General features: G+C 41.5%; 2 protein-coding genes across 2 annotated transcripts; one reads left to right on the top strand and one right to left on the bottom strand.

Moving 5' to 3' along the window:
- Nucleotides 1–7,962: 7,962 nt before the first annotated feature.
- On the bottom strand, nt 7,963–15,267 carry arrdc3 (arrestin domain containing 3). The gene is made up of 8 exons (XM_022752077.1): nt 14,766–15,267; nt 12,649–12,730; nt 12,385–12,532; nt 11,885–11,987; nt 11,431–11,687; nt 10,727–10,883; nt 10,489–10,631; nt 7,963–10,371 (listed from the first exon to the last, which is right to left on the bottom strand). Exons 1-8 carry the CDS (start codon nt 15,043–15,045, stop codon nt 10,303–10,305), a joined length of 1,239 nt encoding a protein of 412 aa, XP_022607798.1. The 5' UTR covers nt 15,046–15,267; the 3' UTR covers nt 7,963–10,302.
- A 1,641-nt stretch (nt 15,268–16,908) lies between these two features.
- arsk (arylsulfatase family member K) lies at nt 16,909–20,572 on the top strand. Its single transcript, XM_022757546.1, has 8 exons — nt 16,909–17,095; nt 17,308–17,437; nt 17,578–17,737; nt 18,044–18,326; nt 18,438–18,609; nt 19,453–19,677; nt 19,891–20,106; nt 20,232–20,572. The coding sequence occupies exons 1-8, from the start codon at nt 16,988–16,990 to the stop codon at nt 20,504–20,506; spliced, it is 1,569 nt and encodes a 522-aa protein (XP_022613267.1). The 5' UTR covers nt 16,909–16,987; the 3' UTR covers nt 20,507–20,572.
- The last annotated feature ends 113 nt before the right edge of the window (nt 20,573–20,685 follow it).

Below are 20,685 nucleotides of genomic sequence, written 5' to 3'. Positions count from 1 at the left end.
GGACCTCACACAATCCCATATTAAATGACCCGAACTATCCCTTTAAAATAACACGATAGCTGTTTCCAGCACTTGTTACTGCCAAACGATAATTTTTCTAACTAATCTAGGTCACTCTACATGGACAGCAACTAACAGCTGAAATCTGATATCATATTACAAATGAAATGTTAGCAAAAAAAGTTTCAAATCATTTACCAAAATTTCGGCGGAAAATTTTGGCTTTCTCCAATTATTCTACCACCACATGAATTCAAGGTAAGTTTTAAAGTGAACAGGCACCAGCTTCTTTTATGATTTTGAAACTGAAAACTGACATACAGTACTTTCATAAGAGAAAATTATTGCTCTTACTGCAGTTTTATTTTGCCGCAGCTCCACAGTTGATAAAGTTGGACTTTTTCGGCAAGCACTAAACCTCTAACAAAACCCCTTTAACACTTGTAAACACTTGTGTACTTACCCCTCTGGAGCTGTATTGTACAAGTTGGCCCATTTTCCTGTATGGATAAGGCCATCGTGCTATTTTGGAAGTCAGTGGGGTGTTAAACAGAGAGATCTGGGTTAGAGAAGAAAGGGCATGTGATGTTGGGAACCTACTGTGTGCACAACACTAGTGATGGCCTAGAAACCACATGGGCTACATACAAAGAGCAAACTGTTGACCCACAAAACAGGTAAATGTTAGAGTTCAGGAATGCATTACTCAAATCATGCTCATAGTAAACATCAAAATATCTGCATCACACATCTACATGGAAGTAGGTGTATTAAAGTAAGAGACTAGAGAGAAGGTAAAATAGAATGAAGTCATGTTGTATACAGTTGATGACAGTAAAGAGAAGTATGAGGGGGGCAGAGAAATGCAGATTTGTATTTTAAAAAAAAACAGTATCATTAACTAAAATGAATCAGGCTATTTTTGAAACAGGGGTCATCCCCGTGGTAAGCTTTTGTGTAAGGAATGTGCATTCAGTGGGGAGGAGAGTGGCAGGAGTTTGAGATTAGAGAAGCAGAGAAGTGGCAGCGGTGGAACAAGTGCAGAGATAGAGGTGGTGGGATGGGCCGAGAGGGGGCGAGAGGGTTCAGAGAAGGATGGGGGAAGAGGTGACAGATTGGATGTTTGGAAGGCAGAGGAGTGAAATAACAGTGAGAAGTGACTGGAAAGCTTGGACACACTGCCCACCAGACAGCCCGCCCTCTGCAGGCCCCGCTGCACCTGTTGTTTTTTATATGGAGAGGGATGAGGACGCACCCGGGCGGCGCGGGGGGGCGGGGGGGGGGGTCTTTGCTCCCTGTGACTCAGGAGAATCTGAGCAGGCACAGAGAGGGAGAGTTAGAGCTGAGCAGGGACTTTGCAAAAGACCCAAGAGGGAGGGGGGGATGGGAGCTATGCTATGAGTCAGCCATGGCTAAAAAAGGAAACTGAGCAACTTCCACCGGGGACCAGTGGTGTAAAATAAGACAAGTGGTGAAACAGCACTCCTCAGCCTGGCCTCCCATCCCCTTGAAACAGAACATAAGGTGACCAAGGACTTTGGGGAGAGAGTTGCATAAAAAGCACATCAGGTTTCACCTTGGATAATCATACTTGACTTGTTGGCATGCCGTTAGATATCATGTTTTATATGCCACAAATAGACCTAATAGGACTTAATAACAAACATGAAAAGGGACATTAGAGCAACTAAATCACCTGGGATCTCAATTTCCAAGAGGTGTTGACATGATTTTGTCAATGAATTAGTGAAGGAGATTACAGATACTTTATTAAGACCCTTAAGACACACACAGTGATTGATGTAGACATGTAATCAATTCACCTCTTAACAAGGTACTAACTGCAATATCTTTGCAGTTTATAAAGCAGCATTTCAACGTCTTTTTTTAGGGCTACAACAGAATTTCACCCACACTATATTTTTGGAGCCTCGACATAACAGGAGAAGTAGATCGTCACTGGTGAAGATATCTCCCATTCCTCCCTTCGAGCTCTCAGAATAGAGCAGCATTGGTTATCACGGTGAGGAAATGCAGTAATCTGAGTTGCATGGTATACCGCTTCATTTTATGTTGTGGGGTGCACTTTGAACATAGAGGCTGACTTTGTTTTTCTCCTTGGGTCCAGGTCATGTGAAGTGCCCAAAGTCCTTGGTCCTCCTTCTGACGGTTATGATAAGCCATCTTGTGTGGGCTTCTAATAGTCACTGAAGCAGCTTTGGCCTCTGCACAGCTTTTCAAACACATCAGATGATTAGTTGACATTTTAGAGAGTTATTGAGTGTAAGACAACAATGTTGATGCATGAAATGCTGCAGATGACAAATGATGGAAAAGAGAGAGTCCACATGCAATCTGTCAGAAATGAACTCTGGGTGACTTCTTCCTTGTGCCTTGGCTCTGACAGGAAACTTAAAGTATTATAATCAGGCCCCACAAAGTGTTCTGTTTACCTCTGCTTGCTGGGATGGATGTATAAAGTGTGGAGGAACAGCTGACAACCTACCTACGCAACAGTATAGCTGTCTAATCTCCCTGCAGCCTGAATAACAGAAATCTAACTGATGTCATTCTCCACTGTGCACTGAGCTTGTTTTTACACTGCTGTGGGCTCAGTTACAACAGCCACTTAAGGGCTGGATTCACTCAGTGTCTCATCTTATAGATCACAGGTGAACTGGGGGATTAAGTATACATACAGTATTTCCCTTTGGACAATTAAAATGTCACCTAATATTATCGTCACTACCTTGAACTTGACCCCCTCCTTTAACTACATCTATTTTGGCCATTGCCAGTCCTCCAGTGAGAGAAAAAAAAAGAGGTCCGAGCTGTGCAGGACTTTTCATAACGGCAGTGACGGCAAGGTTTTGAACTTGCGGTGCTGCGTAAGAGTTGCACACATGCCAGTGGAGGGGACTGGAGTACAGTGTGTGTGTGTGTGTGTGTGTGTGTGTGTGAAGGATGGTCGGACATGGAATGCTGACCATGCTGGGCTCTTTGGTATGGCAGGGATGGGAGTCCTGGCATGGGAACATAGCACAGTGTCAGTGTCTGGCTATCAGGTTCCTGTCCATACTAAACATGGAGGTTCACAACAGCCCATACAGCTCCACTGAGGATATTTAAAAGGATTTTCAATTAGCACCAACCTCATAAATTATACTCAGTCTGTTTGTCAAGGCTGTTGTGGTATAACTAAGAGCCACATCAAATTCTCTCTCTTTCTTTAAAAAACAATAATTACACTTTTGTGCAGTGCGCAGAAAACATGACACATCAGCGAAGTGAGGACAGACTGAAGACTAGAGGCTGAGATTAGAAGAGGAATCTGACATCTGTCTTTCATGAAGGGACTAACTTAGAGTCAGGCAGTCTAAAAACTGACAAGTGACATATACTGTTTATGTGCAGCAGCTGCCGTTGACATGCGTGCACTGTATCAATATTCATTTAAAACGTCTGCAGTGAAAAGGCATGTGCTCAAATGTGTTGATAGAGACAAGGCGCAGGGACAAAAGGTCTGCATGAGGCACATCTCAATATGTGTTCCCTTTGTACTAAATCAAAATCACAGAGGTCCTGCTTTGCGTCCCGGTAAGTTATTCTCTCTTTCAGCTGTCCAATGTGGCGCGTTCAGCTCAAGGTAAACAACTTGTTCCCTGGCAAGGTCAAAAAACAGTCCGGGTTTCAGTGACAAGAAAGCAAGCAGCCTGTGCTGTCAGCCTCCTCACGCTGAAGTGCTTCAAACTGGAATGAGCCAGCTGCCAAGAAAGATCATGACGAAAAGCCCTTGAAAAGAACATCGCTCCCCTCTTTGCTTCCATTCAGTCTATCTGTAGCTCCAACTCTGCTCCTTTCTCTGAGAAAAACAGAGCAAGTCTGTAGTGGGGACAGATGGCTGCAGAGCTGCTGTTGTTTGTGTGTTTGTGTGTGCATGTGTGCATGTGTGCATGTGTGTGTGAGTGAAGAGGGGTGATGAAAAAGCTCATGACTAGAGACCAGTGTTCCCTGATGTACTTTCTTACGGGATGTATTAATTAAATACCTGCAAGCACAGCTCTTTTAAAAGTCATTCTGTATCATTCCTGATTCTGTAAAGTCCCCCTCCACTCATAAATGTATTTTGCTTATTGTCACTTCACTTGGCTGTTTGGCCTTCTCTGTGCAGAATGAGTGTGTGTGCAGAGTCTGACACTGGAAGGTTCTTTTCACATTCATCTGTAGAAGGGAGAAAGTTTCTCTGAGTTTAAGAGGTACATATTGGCATGATTTTATGATTTGCACTGACTGGTGACATGGGTTTAACAATTCAAACTTCTATTACTTCTACTACTATTATAACCACAGAAAGAAAGTGAGAACAAACCGATTGGATTTAATTCTTTGAGAAATATGAAGTGTGTATCAGGAGTACTGGGAAGTAGTGGCCTTCTTTATTGAACTTATCTTGTACTAGCTTCATTTAGTAAATGACTTTGGAACATTTAATGTTTGACAGAGCAGTGAGATCTCCAGTGAAGCTTGTATGTTAATGATAACTTAACAGTAGCTCAATTCTGTCAATTATTCAAGTTATCAGCTGCAGAGATCAGAAAGCCTCTTTAAAAGGGTCAGGCAGTATGATCTGAATGTGCCTGCAAAACAACAAAATCACACTTACATATTGTTAATTAATAAACTTAATAAACGTTCAACATTTGCATCATGTGTTTTGGGACTGAACATGTACGATATTATTCCTGTGAGCTGACGTGCACCCTCTCTGGCTTTAATAAAACAGCAGCCACAAACTTGACTTCTCTCAGATGCATTGAGCCCACAAGTCTCTATCTGTGAATCCGTTCCTGCATGACATTTTCAGATGTGTAGTAATATTGGTTGTTCCATTGTTTCGAGGAATGCGTGGGATCACATCAATGCTGCGCTCCGTGCCTCAGTGCAGAGACGTGCGTGTCTGTGTGTGTATTTCTATTATGTCACAATGATGATGTGGCACTGGCAAGCAGGAATACAGGGGCCTCAGTCCAAACCTCCCCATCCATGCTGAACGTGCCTGGTCACAGCAAGCTGCCGAGAACCTCTGGATCACAGGGGCTACTGGGTAGTGGGATTAGCTGGTGAGAGGAAACAGCTGAGGCCTGTGTAGCGTCAGCACTTGCTAATCAACACTCCCACTGCACACACATGCATGCACGCTGCCCCAATCTATGCTCTCCATCAATAATCCCCTCCTCCTTTTTTTTTTCTTTTTTTTTTTTTCAATCCGCAGGGGTCAGACACCCACAAAGGCCTGGGCCCACAAAAGTCAAAGGGGGCCGAGGGAGGGGACTGAGGGGAGGAGGGGAAGGGAGGGGACAAAGGCAAACTGAAGTGCTTGGTCAAAGCTGACAGGGCTGCTGAGTCATCACTGATGGTGGCTCAAACTGATAATTCGCAAAAATTCCCCATGAAGTTGATGAGCTGACACTTTGTATTTAACATGTCAGTTTTGGGTAAAGGTTTATACTCAACAGCTACTGCAGGTTCCTGTGTCACAGAGGCCTTTTGGAAATCAAATCACCGCCGGCCTCGGTTATGCAACAGCAATGACTTTCGTGCTTTCTTTCAGAGATCATTCTGTGCATTTCATTCCACATGACCTACGAGACACGCAGTACACTAAATTCATTCACATCCAGCATGATCGAATTTTCTGAGCTCATTTGTGCTTGCATGCTTGTGGTTTGCAACAAAATCAATTAGAATAAAACCGGGCTGACGTAATAGACATACTCTACGAGTGATATTGAGTGGCTGCTCACGAAAGAGACTGTTGACCATCATAAATAGGTCATGTGTAGACAAACTGTTACCAGAAAGAGAGCAACCCAATTTAAAGATACAACACTGCAAACCTATTCAAATTAAGTACTGTATTTACTTCAGCATGAAACAAACAAGGATTTAAGACTCTGGACAACATAACCCGATGGTACAAAAAAAAAAAAAAGAGCACATATGAATACAAAAAAAGATGAAAGAACATGGTTAACACATTTAAGTCTAATGCTGGTACCTTCTTCATCACAGCTCTGCAGCAGGCCGGCATGTTCTTTCTTGTGCATGCATCATTCAGCAGGGATCAATAAATCATGTGTTTTGCTACATGTTGACCTGTAGCTGTGGGTCACCCGGCCTGTAGCCATCAACTCATATCAGGTTTACTGTGAGTTTTCTTAGAGAGGGGTGCTGCAAGTCAACCATGATTCAACAGCTGACCTGCCACTTCATAACCAGCTGTTTTCACCAGATGTGAGGACCAGTCCCCATGAAAGAACATGGACATTTTGCTCCATCAACAGAAAACAAATAAGCCTTTAATATAAGGTGAGAAGACTCTGAGTTAATTATTTTAAACTCTGAGTCACTCAGACGCGAAGGAGTCACACAATTCACATAAGTGGTACTTAGAGAGGAAAGTACATTTTTCTGGCTTGGCCTTTCCTGTTCTGACCTGAGGAATCTCAACAGTTAACCCCTGGAAACTTTGGTCAGTACAGACCAGTGTGGACATGTACAGAATAAATCCTGAGCTCTCTGTGCCACGTTTGCCTCAGTTTAGGAAACAATAATAGATATTTCTGTTCTGGGCAGATTCCAACTCTGAAAGGAAAATCTGACACACACCCTAAAAACAACTTTAAATACAAGTAAGGGTTTTTTTTTAATGAATTGGCCTATGATGAAAGTAATACTTATCCAGTTTCAGCCTTTGGGCTTCACTATCATGCAGATTTCTGCCAGCGAGGCCATGTGTGTTTTTCAAAACACCTCTAGGGGCACTGTTGTACTAGTTTTTAAGCAGAAAATCTGTGTCCAGCAAAGAGGCAACCTGTGTGCTTATAATCTGAAGCTGGTATGACCCAAATAAAATGGGTTTCTAGGGTAAACCAGTGGATAATAATTAATCATTTGCAGCTTCATTTTGACTCTGTTTACTTTTCACTTGAAGGGATGTTTTGTTGTAATTCTGTGAAAAACCGACCAGCTATATATGATGGTGCTCAGACAAAACAAGGGTCAGTGTTATAAGTATAAACTTTATCTTCACTCATTAGTAATATATATATGTGTGTGTGTGTGTGTGTGTGTGTGTGTGTGTATACATATATGAAAGCTTATAATCTACATGGTGCACTTGTAAATTTGTGTTCAATGTATAAAAATGCACATTGGTCCATTGTAATTTAGAACAAAATGTTTATTCAAATCAAAAGGAAGAACTAGACGAAAGGTTAAATCATTCAGAACATAGTATATTCATAGAATATCTATACACCGTCATGATTAACAGACAAAAAAAAGATAAAAACAAACATACAAATGGAGAATGAAGAAAATTCAGTGAGTAATATTGCACTTTGTTTCTAAAATGTTTCAGATCCTGTCTCCTAGGTTCTTTTATCTCTGAACATTTCAGTTCCTGCCTTTAACAGGTCAGGAGTTTAGCTTAGTTTTGACACTGGACTACTCTGAGGCCCAAGCGAATGGACTATGGAATTGACCAACCTGAAACAAATATGTAAGCTTATTCATTACCGTGTAGCTTGATTCAGTTTCCCTAAGATAAAATCCAAACAAAGAACTGCAAACAAATAAAACAGCCTAGAACATGAGTTTACTGTGGAAGAAGCAGTTTGTCTGCTATCCCATGTTACCTAAATGTTTCTCAGAGGGAGGGGGGGGGTGCTGGTCAACAGCTGCCACCCCCCCCCCAGGCCTGAAGGGGATCAGAGAGGTCAGGGAGACTAACTCAGGAAGGTTGCTTGTTAAACTAGAAAGCAAACTATCAATGCCCAGAAATACATGAAAAAAAAAAAAAAAAAAAAAAAAAAAAAATTGTCAACCCTCATCAGCTTCAGAAAAATAACACAATCGAGAGGCCTGTCCAGGATGTCATTTTTTTAAAACACTTGCTTCTAAAGGACTTTTTTTTTTTCCTCTTCCCTTTTTGTCCTTTTTGAATAAACACGGAAAGGTTTAAAACATACAGGTGTTTACAAACATAATAAAAAGGAGAACAAGAGTTAACGTAGACACTGAAAGATGAAGAATCATGATCAGGTCTTTTCTGTGTCAAGGCCACTAAGATAAGATCACTTTAATAATCTGCAGTTCGTCGATTATGGTCAGAAGCTGTATTTAGTTGCCAGCTGGATCTCGGTAAGCGCGTGCACACACACAACATACAAACTTGTGTCAGCTACGTTTAAAATGTAAACTTAAAAAAAAAAAAAGTTATTAATCTTAAAAAGATTACATAATGCATTTACGTCCTACACAACACTGCTTTACTGGAAAATCCTCTAATATATCGCGGTTAGTACCAAATGGTTTTTCTCCAGACCTTCACCATTGAATGCTTTTTTTAAATTTTTTTTATTATTATTATTTTCTTATCAAAAAAGTGCTGCTTTTCTTTTTTCCTGACTAAGTCAAACCTCTGTTGCAGCTGGTCTTTCGTGTTGAATGAGTTAGAAAACCAATGTATTACTCATGTCAACCTACAACTACTTGTTCTGACCAGTCTGAACAGAAGTTTAACAACGTCCCCAGTTATTCATTTGTGCTGGGTTTGCTTCTTTAATGCAGAAGCAGTGTCATTCCTCTATTTTCCTTCTTTTATTTATTTATTTTTTTTATGGCTAGCATTCTGGCTTCACTGGTCTGGTAAAATCTAACTGTTGGTTGGATGAACAGCGCAAGTGCAGCAGGACAAAAAGGGAATGTGATTTATCTCAGAAAGCTGCCTTGCTTCTCTGCAGGTCTATTCTCTTGTTTTGGTAGTTTAAAAAAAGAACTCTTCATTATTTTTAACAGTGCAATTTAAAAGAAAACCTATAACATTTTTTCTCTTTTTTTCCAACCGTTTGGCAAGTGAGAAGACCACCTGAGACAGTGCTTTTTGGGCAGTTATGCAAGCCTGGCTTGCCCTGAGATTAGGAGTAGAGGGGCTGCAGGCAACTAGGGTGACGCAAGTCCCTCCACAATGTACCACCTTCTGTCACACACACAAAGTCACACACACTTTTCTCGTCAGCTACAATTTCAGTGGCAAATGCAGGTCTGCAACCCTCCTAGTCCAAATCCAGAGCAACCGCAACACAAAAATGGCTAGAAGCTATTCTATGATTGGAGCTAAATACAAGAACAGAATAACAGAACTAAACTAAAAGGAGGGAAGCCACACTTCGATCCAAGCTAAGGAGGCAACATCTTAAAGAGTTTCCAGATGGAGATGGTGTGCTGCAGCTGTTGTAAAAGTCCAGTCTAGTTCTTTATAAGTCACTGAGGAAATGTCATAAGGAGAGAAAGAAAATTCTTAAACAGCTTAAAACAAATTCAGTGCATCGTTCTTGACCTTTTCAGTCTTGTTTTTTTTTGTTTTTTTTTTCAAAAATCAAATCCTGTTCTCGGCATTGCTCAAAATTATGCAGAAGAAAGTCTTAAAAGTTAAGCCTGCAGTCTCATATTTTTAGTCTGGTGCATTACAAGGCTGAAACCAAACTATTAGTGATTTGTTTTTTTTTTTTCAATTCTCATCATTAAATGGAGCCACACAACTCAAGTAAAGAATAAAATGTGCAAAACAAAATCCCAAATGAGGCAGGAGGACCTAGTCTTTGCTCTGGTGATGACTGCTGCCGCTGAAAACTTTCATTCATACAGACTGTGGTGGTAAGAACATTGTTGTTGTTGTTGTTGTTGTTGTTGTTGTTGTTGTTATTTTTCTCTCTTCATCCCATATTCTGTAGGAGATTCTGCTGAAGTCTGGACATGATTACTTCTGCCCTTTGTGTGAGGAGCCATGTCCATATGTGCCATGAGTGCAGAAGAATCAAGGGTGAACGAAGAGCTTGGCAGGCCGAGCCTTGGTGATGCTTCCTTTTCATCGTCAATACTATCACCAGGGCTCTCGCTACTAGTGGGGTATTTTTTTTTTTTCCATACAGACTGAATATGTGTTCATCTGTACATATCCCACCCTCAGCAGGCCGACACAGAAAGGAAGTGATACCCCACACTTGTGGCTCCTGTTTCTCTCACTGAGGGAGGGCAGGAACAGATTTGTCCAACCCAACTCAACTCTGGGTATTTGTCCAAGACTTTGTTGGTTGGTTGGTTGGATACTTTGTTTTTCTCGTGATGTCAACAGCGTAGCGTGAACGTTGTTGCTGGAGAAAAATAAACAAAGCTGAGCCTTGCAAACAGGTTCCTGGGAGTTCCTTGAGTCGCTCAGGGGAATTTCAGGAATACCCTTCAGCGTGATGGACAGGCGTCGAGCCTGCGCTCCTCTGTACGGCTGGCATGATCTGGGTTTGGATCGATCTGGAGTGGAGGAGGGACCAGAAGAAGATATTTTATTTATGGAAACAAATGGCTGATTTCAATTAGCCTGTAATAGAAAGATAAATGGGAAAATGCTATGCTCTATGGTATTTTTACCTCAGAGTACAGAGGAGGAGGCTGGAAGCGGAACTCATGAATATAGGCGAAGAGAGGTCCATCCAGCTCCTCACGTGCTGCTGGGACATCCAGACTGCTCTGCCTCTGCTCTTCTGTCACAATTTCTGCATAGCTTGGAGGAGCTGCAAAGGAAGAGCAAGCCACGTGTTAGCATTCTTGGGAATTATATTGAAAATAGAAATTTAAATTTGATTCATAACCATGAGATCTAACCTACCTTCAGGTCTCTCAGGCAGACCCATGCCAAGCCAGCTCATGCTGCACTGGCTGCTGACGCTGGAGGTACGGGAACCGAAGGGGTGGAGGGGGATGGTTCCGATGACCAGGGGCAGGTTCAGGGACAGGTTGATTGCCCCAGGTATGTCCACGTATACCTGAGCACAGACATGAGGACACCAGAGCAGGTTAGAATTTGCATGTTATTCTGATCTTTAATAAATGTAACATAAAACCACACTAGCCAGGGCTATATGGGTTGTGCAGTAGTTCAACAAGATGTGGGTCAATGTCTTGAGGTCGGTTGCTTATGCAAGTTAGAGCCCTCATCTGGTGCCTGTCTGCTCACAGGGTAAAGAGGTTATAAGCGCCCTCAAGGCAGGTGTTACCACAGATATTCTGGGCTAATGCTCTTAGCAGCATGTGGAGATAACACCTGGTGCAATCCAGGGCCCAGATTTGGCAAGCGCTAGCTGAGTCAGCCAGGTTCTTTAGCAGAAGAGGCACTGGCTTACTAGGAAATATTGATTATGTACTGATAATGGCGCTGAGTGATGGTGATAATAGAGGAAACTAATGAAAGCAGAGACACTTATGCCAGTGATCTCTGACCAAAGTTAAGGTGGCAAGTGAAAAGAAAGGGCAGTTAGGCTGAATGTTCAGGAGAACATGAAAGCAGCCCAAATACAGTAAGGCTATACTCACCATGAGCGAGTACTCCACTCTGATGATGCTGCAGTCCAGGATGGAGGGAGAAACAGGTGGGATCTTCAGCATCTTGCCACTCCAGGTCTCGGTTTTGCCTGAGGACAAAGATTCTCCCCGCAGGTTGGCCACCAGTTGCTTGACCTCCTTCATCTTCCCTTTGGCATAGAAGGTCTGGGTCTGGTAGATGGCTGCCTTTGGCACCACCATGCGGGACGAGCAGTTCTCGATCTCAGCAAAAATCTGGATTGACTCTCCTACAGAGTTACAGAAGGTGGAGGAGAGGTTAAGTAAAGTTCCACTTCATTTTTAAGCAGTAATCTGCTTTTTAGCCAGTGTGAAAATACGAATCAATGCAATTATCTACAGAGTGTAATACTTTCATTAACTTATCTGGTTAATAGATGACTAACAAGGTTATCAGGTGCATTGTTAATCATTGACTAAGTCTCACCTGGGGTGTATCCCTTCCTTTCAATTTTGGCACTTAGGGAAATAGGACCTGAGGTGCAGAACCAACAGCAAAGCGTCTTGTCTTTCGTGCCGGCCTGTGGTGACTGAGGGTGGAAAAAAAACAAAAAAACACAGAGATGCATGAGTTATGTGATAATATGTAGACTTTTCTTTTGTTTTCTTCACCAACATCTTAGGAAAAAATAACTAATATAATAACTAAATAACTTAATAACCTTTCCACTTCAATACTCTTTCAAAGTTTGTCTCTCCATAATTTAGGGTTGTATAGTCGAAACTGCTGACATATTTCTGGATACACAGGGCCAGGCATAACACATATGGAAACTGGATGCAAGAGATTAATACAGCAAATTCTTTCTAAAGTTTCCCCATAATTAGGAAAATTGTGAGTCATACTGAACTCGTATTCTCTTCGTACAATGCCTCTGCCTGCTGAAAGGCATATTCAAAACTGACGGCTGCTTCAAAAGAGCTTACCAGCAATAATGGAGTGTTGATGTCAATGTGCTCAAAGACTGTGAATTCCTTCTTGGTCTTCATGGGCAGGAGCCATGGCCTGTGAAGTTCTGCCTTTACCCAATAGCGCACACTGCCATGCTTCCCTTCGAAAGAGGTAGCCAGAGGTCTACACGGAAGAAGAAAGGAGGAACAAGAATTGTAAAGAGTTATGTTTTCTACATCTGAATAATGATGGTATTGATATTTAATGTCCACATTAAAGTGTCATATCATGATACTTACGTCTGTGGAAGCTCGAGGCTGAATGCATACTCATGTCTTCCTGAATGGATAGTGGTGAGTCCTTCCTCAGAGTTGTCATCGTCTGAAAAACAAGGAGGACAATATTCCAAACACATGTATACCATACCTGGGTAAAATGCTCTACGAAGGCATCTGAAAGTCATACCAAAAACACAGGGTGGGGGAGAAAAAAGAGAATGAACGGAATTTACTATCTGTCTGTAAAAAATTAATGTATTGAGAGATGAGAAGCAGACCAATATTCAGAGCACACCAAAGAAGTTGATTGTTTGAAAAGGAAAAGTGCCAGAAACCAGAGGGTGAAAGATTGTACTTTTGTAAGAATAAAGAACTACAGCCCAGAAAGCCTATTGTGGTATATATGAAAGAGAATCTATAGGCCAGGATAGGAAAAACTAGGATATGAGGCAACAGTACAATCATAATCTGCAGATCAATCTGTCTCACTAACATGGTCCGATTTGTTTTCTATTTTCCTCTGAAATAGAAAACAAGATGCCCTCCTGTTTTTACATAGAGAGGACACCTTCGCTACGTCACACTGCTGGCAAAAGGTTTTATAAAAGGAATAAAAATAATTTTTCATTTATAATATGAGTGCGTTATGAAGAGCTGGGTCGACAGGCCGGGCGTGCTTCTGCCAGCTCAGCACTCCCTCCCCCTAGCAGCAGCCGTGTGGTAAACAAGTGCGGAGCTGTCAGTCAAACCGGCAGACTCCAGCAGGAGGAGACCGGCCTAAACCGGTGTGAGCAGCTTCCCACAGCCGCTCCGCTCTCATTACGCATTCACTGTGCGACACCGCAGTCACTACTACAAGCCTGCTCTGACCACCAGCTGCAGCAGCTCTTCACCGTTTTTACCCACTTCAACCTCACAGGAAACGTTTCATTCATAAAGAGCTTGCGGTGAAATGTGTCTTTTGTCGAAGTATCACTTTCGATGACAGATTTAAAGCTGTTAATGTATCGCAGCCCCCCTTATAATGAAGGTAAACTACTGCTGTTTTTTTTCCAACAATTTGCTTTAAATGACAAAAAGCCAGAGTGGAGGAAAATGACAGCTGGCCCAAACCAGTTCACCTGCACATATTATAAGCGACTGCAGAGCGGATCAAAAACTGTTTGTCCATTCAATTTGTAAGAGTAACGATGTTACAGATGGTCGAAAACAACGCTAAGCTAAAACCCAAACCATTAAAGGCATACAAAAACCGATATCGACACTTACAATGGAGCTGTTTCACTATCAAAACCATCGAATATGCTGTGGCTGAAATGACACCATTTTTTTTACAGCAATGACATGTCTCAAGCACAAAGCTGCTGACAGTAAAACCCAATGCAACATTTTTTATTATATTCCAGCAAAGCACATATGTGCAAAGAAAGGAACGGAAACAGCATTTAATGCGTTTTGAATCAAACTGCAGGTGCTTCCATCTACTCATAACATTTTGCAGGTGCTTTCTTAATTAAAAAGTTGCAGGATTTTGTGTCACTCTCTGCAAGAGAGTGATGTCATTGGCCACACATGAGCACCTCAGCCAATGACACGCGGGTGAGGGAGGGGCCTGCACTCTGCTCCCGCCCTCTCCCGGTCCAGTTTTCTGAACAGGATTGAACCGCTTTGAACAATGGGTGGAAACTTCAGAAAAGCTACAAAGAAACAGTCGATATGATGCGGTTCTTTGCTGAAAATGTCTGACAAAGCTAGACACACGTCACTGCAGGTTATTACTCCATCGCTCTGTGTGTCTAAAATGACTATAATTGTCGATTTTTCACTTGAAATACAGAGAAAAATACGGATGCCCGAGCTGCTGTCATTCATTCTGACACCTTGACACAAACAAGTGACGGTGGAGCTGTATCGCACCAATGTCACAAACTACATTTATACCAACAACATCACAAAAGACTGCAATGTTAAAGTTCTCCAACTCTTAATTGTGTCTGTTTTTATGTTATCATCACTGTTTCTGGCATTCAAGGCAACAGCATCCTCCAGTGAACCTGATCCCCATCCAGCACAAAGAGCATCCTACAGTCAGTTTCTAAAAACTTCTGCTTAGAACAAATAAATCCACACACTCTTACCTCTCTCGTGTCCAATTAAAATGTCTTTGTGATTTAAGTATTCCACTTCTTCTGTGTAGTTTTGCGTGTAGGCAGTGTTGGATCCAGCATTTCTCGATTCAGTCCAACGAACTTTTGCAAATCCTTTTGCGTGGATTTTGAGAGACTTCACACGGATTTCTCCCGTGACTTCGATGATCACCCTCCCTGAGACGCAGTCCCCGCTGGAGAAAACGGGAACATTGCTGTCATTGAGACAGTCGTAGCTTACTGTGAAGCTCTTTACCTTTCCTAGCACCATGGTGGAAAGAGACAGGCTACAGAGACCTTGAAGTTAAAAAAAGAGTCTATGAAAAATAATCTCATAAGAAAAGGGGATGCAGTTTTTAGACACTGATCAGTATCTCTGCCCTGCAAAAAGCAGTAGGCACGATCAGTGGCTTCTTTGCGAGCAGTTCATTGAGATGTGTGAAGGCTGAATAACAGCAATGGATGCTGTTATCGTCCGCCTCTCTGCGTGTTGGTCTCCAGTCAAAGACAAGGAAACCCCCGTAGCTCAGCTCACTTTAAGCGACAGACTGTGTGAAAAACAACCTTGAGCGCATGCGCGGGGCTTCACTGCCCCCTCCTTCCGCCTTCTGGAACAAGGCAGAGAAGTGTGGCACACAGCCAGATGACAAGTTTGGTCAAACAGCTGAAAGACTGCACAAAGAAATGTTCGCCACTCTGATTTCATAGGTGATACTCTACAGGTAATTTGTTATATTTAAAATACACGAATGCATCTACCCAGCAAGCATCATCCCAATTTATTTCCACCCTTTTAATTCAGCGATTGATGTAAGGAATATGTTTGCTGATTGCACTAGAAACAAATGAAAACAAATATTCCCACTCTTTGTTATACAGTCATTATATAGCCAGTGATAAATAGCGCATCATCACTTGATCTTTTATAGGCTACAACTTCCAACCTTATGTCAAGGCATATGCCTGCACATTTGTTAATACAAGAAATCCGCGCATAGGGTGTCCTATGTATCCAGACTCACAACAACCTCAACATCCCGGTACAACCAACAGAAAACAACAGAGCTGCATCCTGCATGATGGCTGCAGCACAGGCACTGTAGTATTGCTGGATAATATGTAGGTTTAAGGGGTAGTGGTTGAGCAGACTTCCAGAAAAGATCCCTACGTACTAATCTATCACATATATTGTTTTTGGATTAAGATTAAAATGATCCATGCACATATGGGAGGAGGGGATTTCTCATTGTGTTGAACTCACAGTTTTACAGAAAAACAACTCTGAGGCTCAAGTCGCCACCTGGCGGCCATCAAGGTTTCTGAAATGAGCTGCAATATCACCTGTTGAATAGCACTATCACTAGCGCATTGATTTCAACGCACAATTGATAATTGCCAATAACATCCCCTTCAGTTCTAATTCAGTGTGATTAATTACGGTACAATATCATTCAGTGACAGTATTTGCCTGTTGTAGGTATTTACAGGAAACGTCTGTGTCTGTAGGACCATGGCAGCAAACATCAACGCCATTAGATGACATATGATTAAAGTTGGATAACATAGCCTATGATTAAAGTCCAATCATCAAAACAATTTAAAACGAAAGAATTATAAATCGTATTTATTTTATAATACCTCATTAACAACCCATCAGTTGCAATCACACATGGTATTATACTGTTTGATTTTAACATTCACTCGCTAAGTAAATATTTAGTTTCTCACAAACATATAGACATACATCAATGTGATACTATCACTATGCAATGCACTAATAGTATACAGTTGTGGTCATGATAATGCCGACTCAACAAAAATTGTGCAGCATGCATTTTTTTTATAAGATAAATGCTTCCCTCTAGAGTTTTCAGTTTGCCATTACATGTTAAATAAGAGGTGGCTTGAAAGCTTTTCACCCTTCTCTGATTATTGTTTGGGATGATTGGTGGCAGTTTTTATGGGTGTTAAATATTTGTGTTTGTAATTGAAATCTCTTTTCATCACAAAAAAAAGATAATTATTAGTACTGGACTGGACTTCGTTTTAAATTACACAAGAACGCTTTTATTTTGAAAGCGTTACCGGGATGTTTATTTTAAGTTCCTCAGACTCGAAGTAGCCAGCACTTGCAGGCAAAGAGGAACATATTTTTAATGTGTGCTCTGATGAATTCCACTTCTGTCAAATAACTTTTTGTGCAACAGTAAATCATGAATATATTAGTACTTGCTTTGATTTTCCTGTTTCAAAATTATGGTCAAAGTTTTTGCCAAACTGGAACCAGACCTAACATTGTGATGGTGATGAGTGATGCATTTGTAAGTATGGATTAATTTACAGTATAGTACTTTTTTACTGCCACGATAAGAGTAACGTTTGTTTATTTATTAGACTGCAGCCCAATGAGAGAAGAGAGCTGTAGCTCAACATTAAACACCGGACAGATGTTGTATATTTTTACATTTAGTCTTTGCTTGATAATCCGTCTCATGGGTTTGTGGTTTGAATGTCATTTCTCTTGTTTCTTGAGGATGGGCGATTGACCTTTGAACCTGGTAGCAAAGTTGTACAGCTGCCATATATAAACTACCTCAGGGAGCTTGGTTCTACCTTCCTCAGTGCCTACACCAATTCTCCCATCTGCTGCCCTTCAAGAGCAGGTAAGTTACCCACATAGTTACCCACCAAAATGCACTGGGGAGTTCCCTTTTAATTGCAGTTAAACAGATGTTAAGGTAATTAACATGGTCATACAGGTGGAATAATAAATGTATTTTAAATGTTTAATCTTTGTTCTCAGCAATGTGGAGCGGTCAGTTTGTTCACCTCACTCAGTCATGGAACAACTACAAGTGCCTAGATGCAAATACAACCACATGGATGGATTTTCTGGAGGCGAATGGATATCTCACCAAGATGATGGGCAAGCTGGACTATACCTCAGGGAGTCATTCTGTCAGGTAGGCAGATATGGTCAGGGATTTGGACAAGGGTGTCTGTAAAGTAGGGCCTGTGTACCTGATAAGTGTGGTTTCAGGTAAGAAAATACCATCACTAGCTTTTTCTTATTCACCAAACTAAGATCAATATAACACACACACACACACCTATGTATACAAAAGATCTGTCATTAACCCACTGCATGAGTAATAAGCAATAACAGACTGTCTGTGTGGGCAGATATTTTCCAGAACAGTGTGAATCATCTTTATCGTCCACTGCCTGCATTTTGTTAGTGTCTTTGTGTGTTTGTGCAACTCCTGAAGTAATCGTGTTGAGGCTTGGACAAGAGACGTTCAGTTCCTCCTGCGCCAAGAGGGCCGGCCAGTTACGCAACTTGTTGGGAACATGTCAACAGTAAGGATCATGAGAGAAGACTGGAAAAACACAGACAAGGCTACACAGTGGATCCACCAAACAGCTGCATCCTCACACCAGCCCTTTGCTCTTTACCTTGGCCTCAATTTACCTCATCCCTACAAAACCAAATCCCTGGGTCCCACCGCAGGAGGATCCACCTTCCTCACCTCACCATACTGGCTCAAAAAGGCATGCTTGTTTTGTCCCTGATTTTTTTTTTAATCCTCTCTCTGCAGAATTACACTGTATCACTTTATAGAAATCACTGTGAAATCCTGTTTCCTTATTCTACGCACACAGGTGTCTTCTGATCTCATCACTGTTCCGAAATGGCTGCCCATGTCTGTCATGCACCCTGTTGATTACTACTCCACCTTCACCAAAAACTGCAGTGGTGTTTTCACTGAGGACGAAGTCAAGAGCATTCGGGCCTTCTATTACGCCATGTGTGCTGAAGCAGATGCCATGCTGGGTCAGTTGACAGGAGCAATTCACTAGCGGCCATCTCACCTAGAATGATTTGTGGTTTAGACAGCCAACTTTGACTTAACCATGGTCTTTTGGATTCATAGAGATGGTTTCAGTTCAAACCAAACCCTGCTTCCAAGATATCATAAATAAAACAGAACCAGCCAGCAAGCAGCAGGTTTTTTTGCAGGTGCACAGATCCACCCACATGTACTGTAGAAAAAAAGAGTTACCATTCTTACAGTATCCCAACATGTACAAAAATACAAGTACTAAAGTAAAGTAGTATTAGAGAGAGACTTTCTGTGACAGTGTTTGCAGCACAGCCACACTCGCTATAAAACAAGGCAATAGCAGGTACCTAGACTATAGGTGTATCAATAATACTAATAGATCAAATTTTCGGTCCAAATTGCACTGAATTTCTTTAGCAGGGCTACTGTTAATTCAACGCAGCCTGTTAGAACATATTGAGATTTTGACTTTACCTTCTGTGAATGCGTTTTTGGAGGCACAGTTATATGAAAGTGTCATTAATGTTAAGAGCTATTTCTGCTGTGCCCCAATGAAAACCCACACACTACCTGCAGCACTCTTCTCTGTTCTCTTAAATGCTCTATATTATTCATTACTCGTTTTCGACTCAAAGTTAAATGCATATAAAGACCTATACAATATTAGAGTCTATCTAATCTGTAGTACATCAGCTTAGTCAGCAGATACATCCTGTTTACCACCATGTTGTCCTGTTGTTACTGTTTGAATAAAGTATTTCGACTGATTTAAGTTCAAATCCAGCAGAAGCTCAGTGCTTACTCTGTGTGTCCCACACCCTTTGTCTCACCAGGCCAGGTCATTTCAGCTCTGAGAGAAACCGGACTCCTGAACAACACTGTTGTGATCTTTACGGCTGACCATGGCGAGCTAGCCATGGAGCACCGGCAGTTCTACAAGATGTCAATGTTTGAAGGCAGTTCCCATGTTCCCCTGCTGATCATGGGGCCTGGGCTGATGTCTGACCTAAAGGTCAAGCAGCTTGTGTCCTTGGTTGATCTCTACCCCACTGTGCTAGGTAAGGAAGGAGACAGATAACACAGAATTTAAATGTATATTAAAGTTTATAAATCATGAAACTGCCAAGCCAGGATAAAAGTGTTATTGTTGTCAAGATGTAAAGGGATTTGAACTGTATGCCTATGGTCTGTAAAAGTAACAGAATACAAGCACTAATAGATTTTGATTTCAGTATTTGTAATTTGACATAACACACTTGTGTATTTTGCAGAAATTGCTGGTATTTCAACAGTAGGTAATCTCAGTGGCCACTCCCTTCTTCCTCTGCTATCCAAGTCCAGTACTTTTTCCAAGAAGCAACATCCAGACTGGGTACTGAGTGAATACCATGGTTGTAATGTCAATGCTTCTACATACATGCTGAGAAGTGGAAGGTGGAAATACATCACCTATGCAGATGGCCTGAGTGTCCCTCCCCAGCTGTTTGGTGAGTTTCTAGCTTCAGAAACTAAACTTCAGTCACTATTCACATGTTTTTGTTAAGAAAAAGCTACCATAAAAGCTATCATAAATCACTCTTTGATTTTTCTGTTCTTCATTTCTTTTATGCAGACCTTACACTGGACAAGGAAGAACTTAACAATGTGGTTCTCAAATTCCCAGATGTGCAGGTGCATCTGGACAAGTTATTGCGGAGCATTGTAGACTATCCACAAGTATCTACAACTGTCCATCTCTATAATAAAAAAGCCTTTGGTGCCTGGCGAAATAGTCTGGGAAGAAACTACAGTCAGGTCATTGCTAATCTCAGGTGGCATGTAGATTGGCAACAGGATGTATCAGCCAATGAGAGAGCTATTGACAGGTGGCTTTATGACTCTTTGTGATATTTCTGCATTTATAATGATGGTTAACTTTAAGGTGTTAGTTGTTTTATGAGCTGGACTCTTTGATTAAAGTATATTACATTTCTTCTAATCATAATTTCATCATTGAATAATTTTTTGGAAATAAACGAATGTTTTGTTCATTTTTGTGTTTTTTGTATTGTTATTATTGCTATTCT

This window comes from Seriola dumerili, unplaced genomic scaffold (assembly GCF_002260705.1).
Source record: "Seriola dumerili isolate Sdu_G_001 unplaced genomic scaffold, Sdu_1.0 BDQW01000017.1, whole genome shotgun sequence".
In the NCBI taxonomy this organism is placed as follows: Eukaryota; Metazoa; Chordata; class Actinopteri; order Carangiformes; family Carangidae; genus Seriola; species Seriola dumerili.
Note: the sequence above shows the minus strand (reverse complement) of the source record. Positions and strands in the feature narration are given on the sequence as shown.

Bases quoted from the DNA above. Each gene is read 5' to 3' on its own strand.
- arsk (XM_022757546.1), top strand. From the start codon at position 16,988: ATGAATATATTAGTACTTGCTTTGATTTTCCTGTTTCAAAATTATGGT. The intron at 18,610-19,452 runs GTCAGTTGACAG...TTGTCTCACCAG, and splicing joins TGAAGCAGATGCCATGCTGG to GCCAGGTCATTTCAGCTCTG. The intron at 20,107-20,231 runs GTGAGTTTCTAG...TCTTTTATGCAG, and splicing joins TGTCCCTCCCCAGCTGTTTG to ACCTTACACTGGACAAGGAA.
- arrdc3 (XM_022752077.1), bottom strand. From the start codon at position 15,045: ATGGTGCTAGGAAAGGTAAAGAGCTTCACAGTAAGCTACGACTGTCTC. The intron at 10,884-11,430 runs GTGAGTATAGCC...GTCTGTGCTCAG, and splicing joins GAGTGGAGTACTCGCTCATG to GTATACGTGGACATACCTGG. The intron at 10,632-10,726 runs GTAGGTTAGATC...CTTCCTTTGCAG, and splicing joins TCTGCCTGAGAGACCTGAAG to CTCCTCCAAGCTATGCAGAA.